This window comes from Zeus faber, assembly GCF_960531495.2.
Source record: "Zeus faber genome assembly, chromosome: 16".
In the NCBI taxonomy this organism is placed as follows: domain Eukaryota; kingdom Metazoa; phylum Chordata; class Actinopteri; order Zeiformes; family Zeidae; genus Zeus; species Zeus faber.
In genome coordinates this window covers 170,266-192,134 of record NC_137202.1, presented here as the reverse complement: position 1 = coordinate 192,134, position 21,869 = coordinate 170,266, and the positions used below count along the sequence as shown (strand labels likewise).

Sequence of the window (21,869 nt, the reverse complement as noted above, 5' to 3'; positions counted from 1 at the left end):
GTTCACTAACTAGAGATCAGTGCCTTGCTGCTTACCTTCATGTGATCATATGCACATGTAGAGGTCTCTGCTGTTCAAACAAATCATTGGTCAGGTGTCTGTTAATAATGACCAGGCAACGGCTTCTCAAGTTTGGATTCACTTCCCATTTCTGATTCCAGTCCATTTCACTAACAGTAAATAAGGTATGTTGTTATATGTTTACCGGCACTCAACATGCATCACCCACCACGCCCTCAGTGGAAGCTTTTAAATCAGGCCTACTAGTTATAAAATCCTTATAAATCAATATTCCGTCTCAATATATATTTTAAGTAGCTATGAAAAGAGTGAGATACTGTGCAGCCAGACAATAATCACAAAAGAAACAGTGAAACAAGACCGTGACCACCCTGCCAGGGGTTAGTTTGTGATAATGACCGGCTGAATGTACATTATGCCTCATGTATAATATAATTTTACCTCTGTATATATATATATATGAAAGAGAAATTGATTGCAATTTAAGATTGTTTACTCATTGTGTAAACAGCTAGAGGCGCAACATGAGAGAATCTTCCACAGTGCTTGGTTTAACTTCAGATAAACCTTTCATAATTAAACAAATGCAGGGGTTACACGCATTAAAACTCAAGAGGAAACAGGAAGTGCAAAACAAAAAGCAAACAATAAAGAGTGAGGATGAACACCAGACTGAAAAAGAGATGAAAGATTAAAATCAGGTGGATCTCTGAAGCAGCATGCGGTGGGAGGTTGCCGCGCCCTCCTCGCCCTCATCCTCAAACTCTCCTTCCTCCTCAGCGGTGGCAAGATGTACTCTGACAAAGTCGTTCATGTTACTCTCTGACACTGTGAACTCCATTTCATCCATCCCCTTGCTGGTGTACCTGGAACGGAATCCATATTGGCTCAATTACTACTTCTAGATGAGTTTGTAAAGTATCATTACCCCCCCAAAATAAATAATTAATTACAATCTTCAGCCCTTAGCTGAAAGGCTTTTCAGAAGTCAGTTTCCTTCAATCACAGAGATAATGGGAGCCTCTGTATGTACCAGTGGAGGAAACCCTTGCGACGGAACATGGCGGTGAACTGCTCTGAGATGCGCTTGAACAGCTCCTGGATGGCTGTGCTGTTGCCAATGAAGGTGGCAGCCATCTTTAGGCCGTATGGCGAAATGTCGCACACGGCCGTCTTGATGTTGTTGGGGATCCACTCCACAAAGTAGCTGCTGTTCTTGTTTTGCACATTCAGCATCTGCTCGTCCACCTCCTTCATGGACATGCAACCGCGGAAGAATGCGGCCACCGTGAGGTAGTGGCCGTGGCGTATGCAGCCATCATGTTCTTGGCGTCAAACATCTGCTGGGTGAGCTCGGGAACCGTCAGCGCTCTGAGGAAAAGCAACAGGACTTCATTGGCACATGAACGAAGCTCAGGTTACCAAAATGCATCATCTTGCATTGGACCAGGTCTCTGAAATTACAGGTCCAGGGGCAACATCCAGCCTGTGAAACAATTCAATACAGCCTCACCATGTTCATGCATTAGACAATCATCATCTCATCTGTACTGCTGGCTTCCCTGACTCGTGAGCGGGGCGAAGTCCGGCATGAAAAAGTGCAGCCTGGGGAAGGGCACCATGTTGACTGCCAGCTTCCTCAGGTCTGCGTTGAGCTGTCCAGGGAAGCGCAGGCAGGTGATGACCCCACTCGTGGTGGTTCAGGTCGCCGTATGTGGGCGTGGTCAGTTTCAGAGTGCGGAAGTAGATGTCATAGAGCGCCTCGTTGTCGATACAGTAGGCCTCGTCTGTGTTTTCAACCAGCTGATCCACCGACAGGGTGACGTTGTATGGCTCCACCGCCGTGTCTGAGACTTGGTGGGGAAAAAGAACCAATGGAGTCATGGGTCAGAGGAACAGAAATATAATGCAGGAGGAAACTGAAGGCAAGACATTAAAGCTATTGATGCACTGAAAGGAAAGTTCTTCACTGAGACAGAAACTGAATTTCAGTCAACACTGGTGGCAGTTGTTTTTATATCATTGCATTAGTGATCCCAGATAAACCCTATTTTGAGGAAAAGGACCCAGCGGGTTTACCTTGGGCGACGGCACCACACTGAAGGTGTTCCAGAGAGTGTGAGCTAGAAACCCTGGAGGAAGTCGCAGCTCTCTGCCTCCTTCCTCACCACATCCAGGACAGAGTCCATCAGCTCAGCTACCTCTGTGTAGTGGCCCTTAGCCCAGTTGTTACCAGCACCACTCTGGCCTGTTGGAGCACACAGCATATCATGGACAAACATTGGAACTAAAAAGGTAGTGTAGCATCGTGGATGTTTCCTAAATGTCTGTCCCCCTTTCAATCCACTTCCCCGGATTGTATAACAGTATAGATAACAAAATATTATAATTATTATCAAAAAAAACCTGGTCTAAAGATTTGTCCAAAAGGCCCAGACCTGACAGAGTCCATGGTGCCAGGTTCCAAGTCCACCAGTATGACACGGGGAACATATTTGCCACCTTGAAATTCCAATACAGAGACAAGGCTCACATGTACATTTTTATATACGGTACATATACAATAGAAAAATACATTTTAGACTGCTGGAGGGCGACCTCCACATGTTCGCATGTGTTTGGGTGTCACGACCAGAGAGACGGAAGACAGGCAAAGGATGTTTATTAGCCTGGACGGTGGAGCTGGCCGGGGGCACCCAGTCGGGTAGGGATGGAGCAGGGCTGGGCAGGGATGATGACCAGGAGATGGGGTCCAGGATCCGGGTGGAGAGACGAGGAACCGGACTGGATGGAGAAGGACGGGCAGCCTTGGTCGACGAGCGGAGACAGGCAGGTAAACAGGGCTGGCTGGATTTGGAGAGACAGACTGGGTCGACGAGAGGAGACAAGCAGGTAAGGGGAAGACGAGACAAGAGACATAAACTAGGAACTAGAAATAAGCACTAGGAACTGGGAAGGGAGCCAGTAGCGATACAACTCGGTTAAGCTAGTTGACGGTCTGGCAAGGAATGACTGGGAAGCTGGGACTAAATACTGTGCAGGTAATTGATCCCAGGTGTGTGCAATCGGGCTCGAGTAGGGAGTTGCAGATGGGGCAAGGGCGGCCTCTAGTGGCGCTGGGAGGCCGTGGGCCTAACAGTACCCCCCTCTACGGATGCCCCTTGGCGGACACCTGGAACCAGAAGGGCGAGTTCGATTGAAATCCCGGATGAGGGAGGCATCCAGGATCTGACTCCGGGGGACCCAGGAGCGTTCCTCCGGACAGTAGCCCTCCCAGTCCACGAGGTACTGGAAGCCCCTCCCCCGGCGCCGCACATCAACTGTGTAGGCCGGGTGGCCGTCGATGGTGTGGAGGGCTGGTGGGGCCTTGGCGGGGAGGGAGAGAGGGCTGGAAACCACCGGCTTAAGCAAGGATACATGGAAGGTAGGGTGGACATGGAGGGAGGGAGGGAGGGAGACGGAGGCGTACGGCACAGGGATTGATGATTGACACAATGGGGAAGGGGCCAACATACCGGGGAGCGAGTTTTTGGGAGTCCACCTTGAGGGGCAAGTCCTTTGTGGAAAGCCATACCATCTGTCCGGGGACGTATGTGGGTGCGGGCGCACGGTGAAGGTTCACCTGCCGCTGGGACCTGGCAGAGGCCCGGAGTAGGGCAGAGCGGGCCCTCCTCCACGTCCTCCGGCAGCGACCAATGTGGGCCTGGACGGAGGGTACGGCGATCTCAGCCTCCTGGGCAGGGAACAGCGGGGGATGGTAGCCCAGAGAGCATTGGAAGGGCGACAGGCCGGAAGAGGCGTTCACCAGGGTGTTGTGGGCGTAGTCGGCCCATGGCAGCTGGTCGCTCCAGGAGGTGGGGCTGGTGGTTGTCAGGCAGCGGAGCATGGCCTCCACCTCCTGGTTCGCCCGCTCCGTCTGGCCGTTGGTCTGGAAACCGGAGGAGAGACTGACCTGTGCCCCCAGGGCCGAGCAGAAGGCGCACCAGACCTGGGAGGTGAACTGGGGTCTTCTGTCCGACACCACGTCTGCCATGGCGGCGGAACACCTCGGCCACCAGCAGGTCTGCGGTCTCCCTTGCCGATGGTAGTTTGGGCAGGGCGAGGAAGTGGGCCGACTTAGAAAAGCGGTCCACCACCGTGAGGATGGTATGGTGTTGCCCCGGGATGGTGGAAGACCGGTGATGAAGTCCGGGGCAATATGGGACCAAGAACGAGTCCGGATGGGTAATGGGCAGAGGAGGCTGGAGCGGGGTCGGGTGGAGGTCTAGGACCGGGCGCAGGTGGGACAGGCCGAGACGAAGGACCGGGTGTCAGGGAGCAGGGTCGGCCACCAGAAGCGCTGGCGGACGACGGCCAGGGTGCGGGTGATCCCGGGATGGCAGCTGAGGCGGGAGGCATGGGCCCACTGCAGAACCTGGGAGCGTGCGGAGTCAGGGACGAACAGGCGGTTAGGGGGTCCGGTACCTGGGTCGGGCTGGTGTTCCTGCGCTTGGGTGATGAGGGACTCGATCTCCCAGGTGTGTGTGGCGGCAAGGCACAGGGGTGGAAGGATGGGTTCTGGATCCCCTGTCTTCTCCTCTGGTGCGCACACACGGGACAGGGCGTCAGGTTTGGTGTTCTTGGTTCCTGGGCGGTAGGATAGAGAGAAGTTAAACGGGCCAAAAAAACAACGCCCACCTGGCCTGCCGGGAGTTGAGCCGCTTCGCCGTCCGGATATAGGCCAAGTTCTTATTATCGGTCCAGACGACGAAGGGGTGGATTGCTCCCTCAAGCCAGTGGCGCCACTCCTCCAGGGCTAGTTTGACGGCCAGGAGTTCCCAGTTACCCACATCATAGTTGCGCTCGGGTGGGGTGAGCGTGCGGGACAGAAAGGCACAGGGGTGGAGCTTACCGTCGGTTGGAGAGCGCTGAGAAAGTACTGCTCCTACCCCCGTGTCTGAAGCGTCCACCTCTACCACGAACTGGAGGTTGGCGTCGGGCTGGGCCAAGACTGGGGCCGACGAAAAGCGGCTCCTGAGGTCGAGGAACGCGGCCTCGGCCGCAGGAAACCACTTGAAGGCCACTGCGGTGGAGGTAAGGGCTGAGAGGGGAGCAGCGATGCGGCTGAAGATACGGATGAAGCGCCCGTAGAAGTTTGCAAACCCGGGGAACCGTTAGAGCTGCTTCCTATTGGCTGGGGTTGGCCACTCCAACACGGCGGCCACCTTCTTGGGGTCCATCTCCAGCCTCCCTTGACTAATGATGAATCCTAGAAAGGAAATGGACGGAACATGGAAGACACACTTCTCGGCCTTAACAAACAGACGGTTCTCCAGGAGGCGCTGCAGCACCAGGCGTACATGTTTTACGTGGTCGGAGAGGGATTTGGAGAAAATCAAGATGTCGTCGAGGTACACAAAGACAAATGAGTTGAGCATGTCCCGGAGGAAATCGTTAATTAGGGCCTGGAAGACCGCTGGGGCATTTGACTGACCAAAGGGCATAACTAGATACTCGAAGTGTCCGAGCGGGGTGTTGAACGCCGCCTTCCACTCGTCCCCTTCTCGGATGCGGACCAGGTGGTAAGCGTTGCGGAGGTCGAGCTTGGAAAAGTTTGGTGGCACCCTGGATGGGGACGAAGACTGAATCCATCAGGGGCAAGGGGTACTTGTCTTTGATAGTGATGTCGTTAAGTCCCCTAAAGTCAATGCAAGGATGGAGGGCCTTGTCCTTCTTCGCAACAAAGAAGAACCCTGCGCCTAGCGGAGAAGACGAGGGGCGAATAATCCCGGCAGCGAGAGAGTCGCGAATGTAAGTTTCCATGGCCTCCTGTTCGGGCCGGGAGACGTTATACAGGCGACTGCAGGGGAGGGGGGCGCCTGGCAGGAGATTGATTGCGCAGTCGTAGGGGCGATGAGGTGGTAAGGATAGCGCACCCTGCTTGCTGAAGACCGGGGCCAGGTCCAGATATTGCGACGGAACCGAGGGCAGGTCAGGCCAGCGGCGCGCCCAGCGGCGGGGTTGAGGCCGAGTGGAGGCAGTGGGCACGACTAGCTGGCGTGCTAGTCCCTGGTCGAGAAAACTTGCATCCGCCCCGGAATCTATGAGAGCGGAGGGAGAGAGTGTTATATCTCCCCACGAAAGCGTAACTGGGAGCAGCGGACGGGAGAGAGGGTTGGAGCTGGAGCGACCGGAACGTAACCCTACCGAGGAGTCGCCCTCTCGAAGGTGTCCCAGCCGGCCGCAATACAGACAGGCGCCGGTCTGTATGCGGCGTGCTCGCTCCTCGGGGGAGATCCGGGAGCGACCAAGTTGCATTGGCTCGGCATCGGAGAGAGTCGGGGGACACCGAGGCGCCCAAGAGTAGCGGGCGCTGGAGACCGGGGCGTGGCCGCCCAGGCGGGAGGCACGGGCTGGAGTCTCGCCCCCTCCCTCTCGCGCTGGCGCTCCCGTAGCCGGTTGTCCAGGCGGATGGCGGTCTCAACTAGTTGGTCCAGGTCCGTGGGCTCGTCCCGCCGCACCAACTCGTCGTTCAGGGCGCGCTGAAACACGTCCTGCAGAGCTCCGTCATTCCAGCCGTTTCCTGCGGCTAGAGTCCGGAACTCGACGACGAGGGAAGCCTGGCGGAGGGAGAGGAGTCTTCTGGCGGCCTCCTTGCTGCAAACTGGGTGGTCGAAGACTCTCCTAATTTCGCGGGTGAACAGATCGTAGGAGAGACTCACGGGGCCCCCCTGACTCCAAACGGCGGAACCCCAGCCGAGAGCCGCCCCTCTCAGGCAGGAGATGAGGAACGCGATGCGGGCACTATCGGGGGCGTACGACGACGGCCGCAGTTGAAAAACCACCGCGCACTGCACGAGGAAGGCGCGGCAGGTGCCGAAATCGCCGTCGTAAGGCGCTGGAGCCGGAACGTGGGGCTCAGGGGGGACGAGAGAGGCGCTGGGAGCCCTGGTGGGGGAAGGAGGGCGGGTCGGAGGAGCAGGGGGGGCCACGGGGGCCGGAGGACCCTGCAGGCTGCTGACGGCCGCCGAGATGGTCCGGAGGTGTTCCGCGACGTCCCGGAGGGCCTGGTCATGTTGCCCAAGTAACACTCCTTGGTCCCGGAGCCCTTCTGTGTCGGCTGGGTCCATGTTTTCCTGGCCAGACCGTACTGTCACGACCAGAACTGGGAGAAACCCAAACGCACGACACAGGGAGACGGAAGACAGGCAAAGGATGTTTATTAGCCTGGACGGTGGAGCTGGCCGGGGGGACCCAGTCGGGTAGGGATGGAGCAGGGCTGGGCAGGGATGATGACCAGGAGATGTGGTCCAGGATCCGGGTGGAGAGACGGGGAACCAGACTGGATGGAGAAGGACGGGCAGCCTTGGTCGACGAGCGGAGACAGGCAGGTAAACTGGGCTGGCTGGATTTGGAGAGACAGACTGGGTCGACGAGAGGAGACAAGCAGGTAAGGGGAAGACGAGACAAGAGACATAAACTAGGAACTAGAAATAAGCACTAGGAACTTGGAAGGGAGCCAGTAGCGATACAACTCGGTTAAGCTAGTTGACGGTCTGGCAAGGAATGACTGGGAAGCTGGGACTAAATACTGTGCAGGTAATTGATCCCAGGTGTGTGCAATCGGGCTCGAGTAGGGAGTTGCAGATGGGGCAAGGGCGGCCTCTAGTGGCGCTGGGAGGCCGTGGGCCTAACATTGGGATGTTTAAGAGTCTTTCAAGCCTCGTCTTGTTTACGGAAGTGACGTTGTCTCCGTGTGTGTATAAAACAATTTAAAGTGAACTCTGTCAAAATGGTTTCACATTATGACTTCACATCACATGAAATATGGATCAATGATCTTCACCTGGACGGTCGCTTTAAAGGAAACGATTGATCTGTGTCGTTCAGCGTTGTTAAGCGTCTCGGGAAGTGAGCTGCATTTCCCCATGTTATCTAACGGGATTATTTACCTCCACGGTTTAACATTTTTCTACTATTTATAAATCAAACTCGGTTTTGAAAATACGTTGAGAGATAAAAAAAACCACAAAGGAACACAAATCTGGAAAAATCGAATTTTCCTTCAAGATAGGCTCCTGGCGATTTTAGAAATGCGCGAGATGGTGGCTTTTGCTGTGGTGGGTCACATATTCCCCACATCATTACACCACCACCACTAGCCTGAACCGTTGATACAAGGCAGGATGGATCCATGCTTTAATGTTGTTCATGCCAAACTCCGACCCTACCATCTGAATGTCACAGCTGAAATCGAGACTCATCAGACCAGGCAACGTTTTTCCAATCTTCTATTGTCCATTTTTGGTGAGCCTGTGCGAATTGTAGCCTCAGTTTCCAGTTCATAGCTGACAGGAGCGGCACCCAGTGTGGTCTGCTGCTGAAACCCATCTGCTTCAAGGTTCAACGTGTTGTGTGTTTAGGGATGATATTCTGCATACCTTGGTTGTAACGAGTGGTTATTTGAGTTATTGTTGCCTTTCTATCGTCTCAAACCAGTCTGCCCATTCTCCTCTTACCTCTGACATCAACAAGGCATTTCCGTCCACACAACTGCCGCTCACTGGATATTTTCTCTTTTCGGACCATTCTCTGTAAACCCGAGAGATGGTTCTGCGTGAAAAAATCCCAGTAAGTCAGCAGTTTCTGAAATACTCAAACCAGCCTGTCTGGCACCAACAACCATGCCATGTCAAAGTCACTTAAATCTCCTTTCTTCCCCATTCTGATGCTTGGTTTGAACTTCAGCAAGTCATCCTCACCATGTCTACATGCCAAAATGCAATGAGTTGCTGCCATGTGATTGGCTGATCAGCTTTTTGTGTTAACAAGCAATTGAACAGGTGTACCTAATACAGTGGCCGGTGAGCGAGCACGCAAAGACACACACACACACACACACACACACACACACACACAGTATATTATATATATATATATATATATATATATATATATATATATATATATATATAGTTGTGTGGACGAAAATGCCTTGTTGATGTACATACATATATGTATATACATATATGTATGTATATATGTATATAACATATATACATATATACATATATATACATGTACACACACATACATATATATACACTACTCACAAAACGCTACAGTGATATTATATCATGAAAGTAAGGCATTCAAGTAGAAGCATGCAATGGTGATTTCCTCATCTCAAACAATTTATTGAAACAAAAGCCAACAACAGTGGTGGGTATACCACAACAAAAAATGTCAATGTCTCAATAACTTGTCATGTGCCCTTGAGCATCAATTACAGCTTGACAACGATGTGCATATATATACATATATATACATACACACACACACGTATATATATATATATATACACACACATACATATTATATATACACATATATACACACACATATATACAAATATATACACACATATATATACACATATATATACATATATATACACACATATATATACACATACATATATTCACATATACACACATATATATACACATATATACATACATATATACATACACATATATTCATATACACTACTCACAAAAAGTTAGGGATATTTGGCTTTTGGCTGAAATTCATGGAAAATGTAAAAAGTTCATGCTACAGTGATATTATATCATGAAAGTAGGGCATTTAAGTAGAAGCATGCAATGATTATTTCCTCATCTCAAACAATGTATTGAAACAAAAGCCAACAACAGTGGTGGGTAAACCACACAAAAAGTTAGGGATATTCGGCTTTCGGGTGAAATTTCAGGATGAACCTAAAATGCACTATAACCTTTACAGGTGTTTGATCCATGAATCGACCAAAAATGTCCTGGTTCAATTAGAATTGGTATTTAAACAGTCCTCTTCATCATGCTGTTCACATTTTGACATCATGAGACCAAGACGATACCTAACAACTGATCAACAGTGCCTTGCCATTGCGAGGCTTCAAACAGGATGTTCTCAGGGGGATGTGGCCACTGAGCTTAGAGTGTCACAGAGTGTCATCAGCAGGTTGCAACAGAGATACAGAGAGACTGGAAGAGTCACAGAAAAGCATTGAAGTGGACGTCCTTTGGCCACATCCCACACTGATGACCTCTTTATTTTGAACAGTGCCATGCGGAATGATGAATGCCACTCAACTCTAGGCACATTTAAGGGAGGTGAGAGGCACCCAAGTGTCACGTCAGACCATTCGAAACCGTTTCCATCAGCGTGGTCTGCATGTCAGACGACCTGCAAGGCTACCTGACCACACCACCAGGCACAGGCATCATCGTCTTGCACGGGCCAGGGAGCATTTACGCTGGACGAGGGACCGGTGGGCCTCAGTGCTGTTCTCTGATGAAAGTCGATTCACGTTGAGCAGAAATGATGGCCGCCAACGATGTCGTAGACGTCAAGGAGAGCGCTATGCATCAGCCACTGTTGTCACCAGACGAGCCTTTGGTTGGTGTTGTTGTTACAGTGTGGGCAGGTGTGTCTAGTCAATAGAGAACTGCCCTACACTTTGTGAATGGTACAGTGACAAGCCCATACTACCTGAATAACATCATTAATCCAGTCATTGTGCCCCTGCATGAACAACACAGGCCTCATTTCATCTTCATGGACCACAATGCTCCAGCTCATCGAGGTTGCATCCTTCGGGAACGGCTGCTGGAGACTGGGGTTCCTCAAATGGAGTGGCCTGCACTTTCTCCAGACCTGAATCCCATCGAAATCCTATGGGATCAGCTGAGTCGCCGTGTAGAGGCTCGTTACTCTGTACCCCAGAACCTCAATGACCTGAGGGCCGCCCTTCAAGAAGAGTGGGCTGCCATGCCTCAGCAGACAATAAGTCGACTTGTGAACAGCATGAGACGTCGTTGTCAAGCTGTAATTGATGCTCAAGGGAACATGACAAGTTATTGAGACATTGACATTTTTTGTTGTGGTATACCCACCACTGTTGTTGGCTTTTGTTTCAATAAATTGTTTGAGATGAGGAAATCGACCGTTGCTACTGGACCTCAGAAGAGGAAATCAACAAATATGACGAAAAAGTCCCGCCCTTAGTTCCAGCTCTAAAAGCTACACTAAAGATTCATTAAGTCACCCGTGAAGAGCCAGCTGTGATCCAATACAGGGACATTTCATGCTTTTGCAAAAGACCCAATATCTGCAAGTCTCTGTTCTCGCTGTGTGACTGCGGAGGCGCTTGCCTGACCGCAGCAGCTGGAACAGTCTATTGTTGGAGTGATGAGGATCCTTCATGATCCTGCGGGCTCTGCTACTACACCTCCTGGTGTATAAGTCCTGCAGGGGGGGAGGGTAGTTCCAGTGGTACGTTCAGCTGAACGCACCACCCTTTGCAGGGCCCGCCTGTCCTGAGCAGTACAGTTCCCAAACCAGGCAGTGATGTTGCCTGTCAGGATGCTGTCCACCGCTCCACTGTAGAAGGACTTGAGGATCCTCACCGGGATCTGGAATTTCCTCAGCTGCCTGAGGTGGTAAAGACGCTGCTTCACCTTTCTCACCAGAGTGTCTGTTTGTACAGTCCATGTTAAGTCCTCTGTGATGTGGACTCCCAGGTACTTGAAGCTGCTCACCCTTTCAACAGAAGTCCCATTTATCACCAAGGGCGCGTGCGTCCTCGATTGTAATCCTCGCCTAAAGTCCACAATCAGCTCCTTAGTTTTGCTGACGTTCAGGTGTAGGCTGTGGTCCTGGCACCAGAGTGACAGGCCAGCCACCTCCTCGCGGTAGGCCTTCTCGTCGCAGTCGGTGATCAGGCCCATGACAACGGTGTCGTCAGCAAACTTGATGATGGTGTTGGAGCTGGACCCGGCCACACAGTCATGTGTGTACAGGGAGTACAGTAGGGGGCTGAGGACGCAACCCTGGGGGGATCCTGTATTCAGGGTGAGGGAGCTGGACATGTGCTTCCCCACCCTAATCACCTGGGGCCGGGCTGTGAGGAAGTCCAGGATCCAGGCACACAGCGGAGTAATTGGATCTGGATTGGTCACACAATGAGAGACAAAACAGCCATAACCAAACAGGCACTGACATGGAATCCACAGGGCAAACAGGGGAGAGGTCATCCCAAGAACACCTGGAGAAGAAACACAGAGCAAGAGTTGAAGGAGGAGGGTCTGACATGGCAACAGCTGGAGAAGAGGGCCCAAGACAGACGAGGGTGGAGCGATTCATCAATGGCCTATGTTCCGAAAGGCCTAACTATCTAACTATCAATAATATGAGTCTCTGTATATCAGCCTTGGTGTGTCATTTAATATATAAATGTGCGTATGCCAAATATCTTCAAAGTTCTTGGAGTTATTATGTGGGCTAACCCCAACGCTACCCCAGCTACACTCTGAGAGCCTGTTTGGGGCCTCTTTTCATTTCGCCCCTGGCTGCAATATGCAGGTGAACTTGAGAAAGTTGTCCATTGCTACTTATTCATAATCGGCATCACCAACCTCAATGGACTTCATCACGTCATCAACTTCTTCCGTTGTAACAACAACAACAGCCATCACCGTCACAATCAGGTTGAAATGCGCTGTTTGAAATGTTCTCCAAGTCGGGATAAAGCCGGTATCAAATTCAGCATAGTTGTCGGAGAACTAACTATCATTGCTGCTTACACTGACTGGATCTATCGCACTGGTCAGATAAAGGTCTGCGATATGATTTTGATCCGCCACCAGCTTCTCGTAAGCCATAACACGGAGATGAAAGTTTTCAGACAAGTGAAACCGGATCCTCGTCTTGTTTATGGAAGTGACGTCAGCTTGACTTCTTCGTTGGTATACAGCCCCTACACAATTGTGACTTCACATCACATGGAATATGGAGGAAGGATCTTCACCTGGACAGTCGCTTTAAAGGAAACAATCAATCTGCGTTGTTTGTGTATATACCCTAGTTGTAAACAATAAATCCTGAATTTCTGTAATGGGAAGACAGTATTTTCCACCGATCTGGCATTTCACCTCTGCTATCTAAATTGTTTTTTTGTATTTGATTTTTAATCAAAAAGATACATTGAGGCCAGCTCACTCATGTAGATTACACAACAATCGTGTTATCTACAAGAAATGCGCTTTATGCTACCTTGGAAACGGGAAAACAGAAAAAAAGTTGCTCGTCCCATGAGACAATGAGAGTGGTTTCCAGTGGACGGTCTGGGGGTCCCGGAGCCCCGATGGGAATCAGTTTACCCCAGAACCTCTAGAAGCCACCGTAAAGCAGGTTGGCGTCGAGATGCAGACTTGCAAACTAGTCAGTCGTTCAAGTGACTCAGCTACGATACACAAAGACAACATATAAGTAATTACCAAAATTGTAATTACTAAAAACAAGCCTACCATCACTAATGCAAATAAAATACTTTTTTGGAATTCACTTTCGAAATAAAATTGTATTTGTGATTGTGACTTCGCATTTCACTGCCAATGTAACCGAGCGAAATTGTGCAGTTTGCAGTTTGCAAAATGAATTGTCAAATTAATTATTATATATATATTTTTAACAGAATTGAATGAATCTTGTGGGAATATGAAGCTGACACATTGCTGGAGCGAGCCGCCATATATGTATGTATGCATGTATGTATGTATGTATGTATGTATGTATGTATGTATGTATGTATGTATGTTTGTGCGTGTGTGTAGGGGGAGAATCACTCGCATTGATGTCATTCAGAATGTCATCAATGCCATTTTTTGAGTTAAAAGACGGCTTGGAAGTCTCGTTAGGGGGAAAACCACGGAAAATCTTGCAGCCATCTTGCGTCAAACCTCGACCCTTCTTTTTCTCCCCTCTTTTCTCCATTTTCTTTATGTTTCGTATATTTTCGCTGTTTCTCTGTGCAATTAAATGGAAGCGATCCTCCCAAAATGGCGACCAGAGTCCATAGCACCTGTCAAAAGTTCACATTCCCTTTAACATGCATAGCCCAAGAGCTGAACCAACGCTTCTGACTCGAGTTCAACGTTCACTGGAAGTCGTCGTACGTCCCGGTGGGGTCGATCCCATGCTCGTCGCTTATCACCTCCCAAAACTGGAACCGGAGAGGAGGGAGGAGGGGGGGAGCAAATGTAACTTCAACCTGGAGCTAACATGAGTTCATCCTCGTCTTCAAACTTCATCTTCACCTTAGCCCCGATATGATTGCCATACTGGCCTGCCTGCACATGCACGATTTCTCTCATTTTTTTCTGACAGAATTTATATTACCTATTCGCATGAAAAAACAACTGGACGGTCTGAGGACGAGACGCCGGTCTCGCGGCCGTGAAGCTCCCGGGTCGAATGGTGATCAATGCGTGATTGGGATGTCACGAAGCTTCGCACGTCACTGATCCGCTAGAAGTGTGTTGACAGGTTTGAACGTTTGGATTATTATTATTAGTTATTTTTAATGTCTTAAATGTGTAACTAGTAAGAAATGCACGTCTGCAGTTATTCCAGAAATGTTATTCAGAAATGTCTATCTGAATAAGTATGTTTTTTAATAAACAATAAGAAAAGCAATACGCTTTTTTTCGAAAAAGCCTCTATTTATTTTATTAATTCTATCTGTTATTTATTTATTTTTTTACTTCTGATCTGATTTTTAGAAATAAACTGCATTATTATTATTACATTTTTTAATCCTTATCTCTATGAGGTTGTGGTTGTTTCTGTTTGCTTTTACACATGTTGATAATTTTCTCTGACTTTGTTAAATCAAAAAGAGAGTTTTGAAAGTTTCAGCGCTGGCAGATAGAGAAGAGAAAGATCTGTCTTTATTTATATGATTTTATTCTTCTTTGCTGGGCAAAGAAGACAAGTTGGCTAGGTGGAACAAGCCCCGGAGCAAATTGACAGCATGACAATGGTTCCTCTTCTGTGTTTGTGGGGGGATGGGGATATTGTCCTGTTGGACAAGAACATTCCCCGAACCCCCCTTTATCTTTGTCCCATTTCAAATGTATTCCCAAAACACTGATGATGATGAAAAGTTATTTTTCTCACTTATCTCATTAAATACTTGTCACATAAATGTCAATTGTGAAGGAAAATGCATAATACCAGGGTTTATAGGTTTAGGGCCAATAGTTCAAGTTCAAGAGATTATTTGTCACATACATATACAGTACAAACGATCATACATATATCCAGTGAAATGTTGTGACACCCAGTGATTACGCATAATAAGCTCTAAATATACTGCTATGTAGAAGCAGTCATATGCAGTTATATGCTCCAATTGATTATGGATCATACTGGCCACACAGCCCTACTGTTTACTTTCACTGATACAAATAATGTAACATGTACTCATTAGACAAGACATCTAAACCATTTATTGAAGCATATCGAAGCATAAGATTCAAATTTATTTATTTATTGCAGTACCTAAAAAATTGCACATGAATGGCAGAATATCAAAATAAAAACACAAAGACTTCTTAAAGGTTTTTATTTGGCACATGAGATTGAAAATGTAAACTCTGCCTGCAGTCTCCCGCAGTGTTTACAGTCTGAATTCCTCTTCCCTTGGCTCCATTTGCGTCCAGTATTTTCTGACTACAACATGTTGCACTGACTCTTCTTCCTGCCAATATTCCAACTGTTCTGTTGATGTTTCCCACAACAGGGACAACAACAGTGTTTCCTTCAGCCCGCTATGTCAAATTCCTAATCTTGATATACTCTTGCATGGTCTCTTGCATGGTCTTCCACCCACTACAATGCCATTATCTGGGAGTCCACATCACAGAGGACTTAACATGGACTGTACACACAGACACTCTGGTGAGAAAGGCGAGGCAGTGTCTCTACCACCTCAGGCAGCTGAGGAAATTCCGGGTCTCGGTGAGGATCCTCAAGTCTGACAGGCAACATCACTGCCTGGTTTGGGAACTGTACTGCCCAGGACAGGCGGGCCCTGCAGAGGGTGGTGCGTTCAGCTGAACGTACCACTGGAACTACCCTCCCCCCCTTGCAGGAGCTATACACCAGGAGGTGTAGTAGCAGAGCCCGCAGGATCATGAAGGATCCTCATCACCCCAACAACGGACTGTTTCAGCTGCTGCGGTCAGGCAAGCGCCTCCGCAGTCACACAGCGAGAACAGAGAGACTGAGACGGAGTTTTTTCCCGCAAGCCATTAGAACTGTCAACGCTGACCTCACCAGGGGTCCTAACTGAGCCATGCACTAGGCTCCACTACCTACTGTACTGTATGTAGCATACTGTACCACATACTGTGTCACTGTTCAGGGTTGTTCGTGATGCCGTATTGCTGCGCCGTACTGTTGTATACTGTGCTGTATTATCCCAAACACTGCCTCACTCTATTCACATTCACATGCCACTTTAATTCACATGCCACTTTAATGCACATATCTGTATATACATAGGCATATTCCTTCTATCTATTCCATTTTATTTCAATTTATTTTTATTGTATTTTATTCTATATATTTTTATCTTATTCTATAAGTATTCAACTTACTGTATTACGTTTTAGGAGTCAGTTAGTCGGTCTATTAGAAAGGAATTTTCTACTTTTATTTTTTTTCCTAGGACATATTGTGTGCTACCACCGGGTGCGTTGCATTACATTTCACTGCATATATGTATGAAAGTATGTATATGTATGTGACAAATAAAAATCTTGAATCTTGAATCTTGAATCTTAAAACAGTAACCATTTCCTCTGTATAGATTCAGCCACCACCACCATTCAGCCTATTGCTAACTTGAGCTTTGCTTATTTCATCCTCCAGACAAATGATAGGTATGGCATGGTGCTATCAGATATCCTTTTCCTCAAAACAAACAACAGTCTTTCAGATGTTAAGGCTATAGGGCTATAATTTGTGGCTTGAGTTTGGTTTTTCCCAATTGCGTCCTTCCAGCTCCACTGGAGCCTTCCACGTCTGTGCATGTGCTCTCATTTCTGTCACCATCGGCAACGGGAAGCCCGTCCCAAAGTGTTTCCAATCAAAAGAATGCGCAAGGTTGCACTGACCAAACAATAGCTCATATTGGGGGAATTCCCGGCATCAATTCTCATGTGATGTCAATGTGAAGTCACAATTATCCCCCATGCATAGATATATACACTCACACCTATATATACGCACACACACAAACACACATGCGGCATCAGCACACCTTTAACTTCTTATGACACTTAAACCTAGTTTTAACTTAGTTTGTTGATCCATCCGGAGCAATTTCCTTAATTTCTTTCAATTTCTGTTGTGTAAAGGAGTTAAGTGATTTAGTTAAAATGAGAGAAATTGTGCATCTGCAGGCAGGCCAGTGCGGCAATCAAATCGGAGCTAAGGTGAAGATTAATTTGCGTTTTTTCAAGTATATTTTCAAATCATGAAAATGCTATGATTTTGGGGGGGTTGGGTCGGGGGGCGCTTAGTAAGCTAACTTCAGCTTTGGCACTTATAGAATCGATTTAGCTTTAAGATTCAAGATTCAAGAGGCTTGCATCAGAATCTAAGGTTGAAGCCAGGTTTAAATCATATTTTCCTTGTTTTCCCAATTACAGTTTTGGGAGGTGATAAGCGACGAACATGGGATCGACCCCACTGGGACATACCATGGGGACAGCGACCTCCAGTTAGACCGAATCAACGTTTATTACAACGAAGCCACAGGTAACCTGGCTGCCAAGCTGCTAAACGGTAGCTTGTAGAAGCTCTGGAGGAAATGGAAACCCATCGAGGCTCCAGAAAGGGACACCATGGTGTCCCCTGAATCCACTGGAAATCACTCTTGATCTCAAGGGATGGTGTTTTGAATGCACCCTGTGTTAACTGTTTTCCCGTTTCCATGGTATGATAAACCTGAAGAATATCATTTTTAACAGGTTTCATGAGTCATTGATTGAATTATTGTCCACTAGTTAAATTTTTAACAGAATTGAATGAATCTTGTGGGAATATGAAGCTGACACATTGCTGGAGCGAGCCGCCATATACGTATGTATGTATGTATGTATGTATGTATGTATGTATGTATGTATGTATGTATGTATGTATGTATGTATGTATGTATGTATGTATGTATGTATGTATGTATGTATGTATGTATGTATGTATGTTTGTGCGTGTGTGTAGGGGGAGAATCACTCGCATTGACTGTGATTGTCGGTCGCCATTTTTTGAGTTAAAAGGCGGCTTGGAAATCTCGTTAGGGGGAAAACCACGGAAAACCTTGCAGCCATCTTGCGTCAAACCTCGACCCTTCTTTTTCTCCCCTCTTTTCTCCATTTTCTTTACGTTTCGTATATTTTCGCTGTTTCTCTGTGCAATTAAATGGAAGCGATCCTCCCAAAAAAGCGACCGGGGTCCATAGCACCTGTCAAAAGTTCACATTCCCTGTAACATGCATAGCCCAAGAGCTGAACCAACGCTTCTGACTCGAGTTCAGCGTTCACTGGTTTCCATGTTATGATAAACCTGAAGAATATCAAAAAATATTGTTGTGTGAAGTGAGCCTTGTTTCAATTGATTTAACAGGCAACTTTCTCTGACTATATGCAATGACGTTGACGTCAAAATCACATAATTCAATAATGAAGTGAAATGAAAATGATCTTTCATGATTTGCAAATGATCTTTAATTTTGACATTCTTCAAGGTAATAGAAATAGAAAATACAACTGAATAACTATCTCAGGCCCTTCGCTCACATAACAAAATGACGTGAACGTTGCCCTACAACAATTTAAAATGCATATTTCTATTTGTAAGTCCAGTATATTATATTTTACCTGTGATAATTCACTCTGTATGAATTTCAAGGTGGCAAATATGTTCCCCGTGCTGTATTGGTGGACTTGGAACCTGGCACCATGGACTCTGTGAGGTCTGGCCCTTTTGGACAAGTCTTTAGACCAGACAATTTTGTATTTGGTGAGTTTTTTGATAATAATAATTATCTGTACTAGTATACAATCCAGGAAAAGGGGAGGGATTGAAATGGGGAGAGAGGGAGAGTCCAGTTTACAGTCATAATCTTGCATGTTTGCCCATGAAATGCTGTTGTGTGCTCCAAAAGGCCAGAGTGGTGCTGGTAACAACTGGGCTAAGGGCCACTACACAGAGGGAGCCGAGCTGGTGGACTCTGTCCTGGATGTGGTGAGGAAGGAGGCAGAGAGCTGCGACTGCCTCCAGGGCTTCCAGCTCACCCACTCTCTTGGAGGAGGCACTGGCTCAGGCATGGGCACCCTGCTGATCAGCAAGATCAGAGAGGAGTACCCCGACAGGATCATGAACACCTTCAGCGTGGTGCCGTCACCCAAGGTATACAAACGCGCTGTCCTTTTCCACAGTGGTATAAAACCAACTGCCACCAGTGTTTTTCTCCTGCATCGTATTTCTGTTCCTCTGACCCATGACTCCATCAGTTCTCTTTCCCCATCAGGTGTCAGACACGGTGGTGGAGCCATACAACGCCACCCTGTCGGTGCACCAGCTGGTTGAAAACACAGACGAGACCTACTGCATTGACAACGAGGCGCTCTACGACATCTGCTTCCGCACTCTGAAACTGACCACGCCTACATACGGGGACCTGAACCACTTGGTCTCCGCCACCATGAGCGGGGTAACCACCTGCCTGCGCTTCCCTGGACAGCTTAACGCCGACTTGAGGAAGCTGGCAGTCAACATGGTGCCCTTCCCCAGGCTGCACTTCTTCATGCCGGGCTTTGCCCCGCTCACGAGTCGGGGAAGCCAGCAGTACAGGTGAGATGAGATAAGATGAGACTATAGGTCTGGAGTCACAGCGCTGCTTTTCAGAGTGCAGGTGGATGATTGTATAATGTCTCAAACTCTGTGCCTGGGGGCAACCCGCCAGATTGTCTTCTCCCTTGGATATTAAGGAAATGTTCTGGAATGTGCCTATAGGCCGAGGGGCCACATCTGTAGTTTGTCGCTGTTCCAATGCAAGATGATGCATTTTGGTAACTTGAGCTTTGATCATGTGCCAATGTTGTGTGTTTTCCCTCAGAGCGCTGACAGTTCCCGAGCTCACCCAGCAGATGTTCGACGCCAAGAACATGATGGCGGCTTGCGACCCACGCCACGGTCGCTACCTCACAGTGGCCGCCATCTTCCGTGGCCGCATGTCAACGAAGGAGGTGGACGAGCAGATGCTGAACGTGCAGAACAAGAACAGCAGCTACTTTGTGGAGTGGATCCCCAACAACGTCAAGACGGCCGTGTGTGACATCCCGCCACGCGGCCTAAAGATGGCCGCCACGTTCATTGGCAACAGCACGGCCATCCAGGAACTGTTCAAACGCATCTCAGAACAGTTCACCGCTATGTTCCGTCGCAAGGCTTTCCTCCACTGGTACAGAGGCTCCTACCCTTCACCACTCATTGTGACTGAAGGACACTGACTTCTGAACTCATACAGAGGTATTAATTGAACCAATATGGATTTTGTTCCAGGTACACCGGCGAGGGGATGGATGAGATGGAGTTCACAGAGGCAGAGAGCAACATGAACGACTTGGTGTCAGAGTACCAGCAGTACCAAGACGCCACCGCTGAGGAAGAAGGAGAGTTTGAGGATGAGGGCGAGGAGGACGCCGCATAGAAATCTCCCAGCCTCCTCTTTCAGAGATCCACCTGATTTTAATCTTCCATCTGTTTTTCAGTCTGGCTACATCCTCACTCCTCATTGTTTGTAATGTTTTGCACTTCCTGTTTCCTCTTGAACTCTTGTATTTTTGTGTTTACTTGAGCACTGTGTAAGATTCTCTCATGTTAGGCTTCTAGCTGTTTACACTATGAGTAAAAAAAAAAAAAAAAACTTGAATTGCAATCAATTTCTCTTTCATAGGTAAAAAGATAAGTAAGGCATAATGTGCAGCCCAGGTGGTCATTGTTGCAAACTAACCCTGACAGGGTGCTCTTGTATCACTCTGAAGGCTGTTATTTTGCGACAACGACCACCTGGCTACACATTATCCCACTTATTACACGGATACTTACTAAATAAAATAATACATTGCAGCAAAATATGGATTAGAAATTGTTTTATACTGGTTTAAGAGCTTCCACTTAAAAAAAAACGCAACAATGTAGCTAACATTGCAACAAATGTAGCTAACTATTCATGCCACAAAAAAATACTTTATTCTTAATATGGCTAGACTCTTTACTGCAGGTAAAATATAGAATGCGTTAGCATTGTTATTAGCATTAGCATTTTGCGCGGTGTGAAACGACGGACTCGGAACCTGACGGAGAAGCAAGTGGTTGCTCGTGAAAACGGTCCCTAGCAGACAGTCATTATTCAGTATTCCAGAGAGCCGTTTACTAATTGAAATTAACAGTGATTAATAAGGCTCAAAACATCCATGCTGCCAAAGTAAAGTGTTTACCATGCACTTTGTAAACCTCTGGAGGCCAATGCGAGACAATCTTACAGTGTTTATTTAAGTCGGCATGTTCCGCTTTCAGCACTTTGATTATTGGTTTTTGGGTGGCTATCAGTTGTAACTGAGGGGGAGGGGATGGTAGCTCAGGAGGTAGAGCTGGTCTTCTAGTAAGCGAAACGTTGCTGGTTCGATCGTAGGCTCCTCCTGCTAGCATGCTGTAGTGTCCTTGAGCAAGACACTTAACCCCTAATTGCTCCTGATGGCTGTGTCCGTCGGTGTTTGAATAATTGTAAGTCGCTTTGGATAAAAGCGTCTGCTAAATGCAATGTAATTGTAACAGGTTTCATGAGTCATTGATTGAATTATTGTCCACTAGTTCCAAATAAACATTGGGTTGGTCGTCTGGATAGTAAACTGAAGTTGCGTGTGTGTGTGTTTGTATGGAGGGGGGTCAGCATATTC

At 47.8% G+C, this 21,869-nt stretch overlaps 1 protein-coding gene and 1 pseudogene across 5 annotated transcripts; one reads left to right on the top strand and one right to left on the bottom strand.

Moving 5' to 3' along the window:
- Positions 1-718: 718 nt before the first annotated feature.
- On the bottom strand, positions 719-14,213 carry LOC307242458 (tubulin beta-4B chain-like; annotated as a pseudogene). The gene is made up of 7 exons: positions 14,157-14,213; positions 14,001-14,062; positions 2,428-2,549; positions 2,101-2,269; positions 1,567-1,875; positions 1,055-1,392; positions 719-887 (listed from the first exon to the last, which is right to left on the bottom strand). The product of its transcript is annotated as a tubulin beta-4B chain-like (transcript).
- Positions 14,214-17,285: 3,072 nt separating this feature from the next.
- On the top strand, positions 17,286-20,620 carry LOC307242419 (tubulin beta-4B chain-like; the record flags this gene model as incomplete). Of its 4 annotated transcripts, none has more annotated exons than XM_080016886.1 (7): positions 17,286-17,342; positions 17,559-17,667; positions 18,817-18,927; positions 19,073-19,317; positions 19,439-19,761; positions 20,027-20,371; positions 20,473-20,620. In XM_080016886.1, the coding sequence occupies 7 exons, from the start codon at positions 17,286-17,288 to the stop codon at positions 20,618-20,620; spliced, it is 1,338 nt and encodes a 445-aa protein (XP_079873012.1). The 4 variants fall into 4 exon arrangements, with proteins under 4 accessions (XP_079873012.1, XP_079873011.1, XP_079873014.1 ...); XM_080016885.1 differs by having other exon boundaries at positions 17,559-17,694; XM_080016888.1 differs by lacking the exon at positions 17,559-17,667 and having other exon boundaries at positions 17,286-17,322.
- Between the last annotated feature and the right edge of the window lie 1,249 nt (positions 20,621-21,869).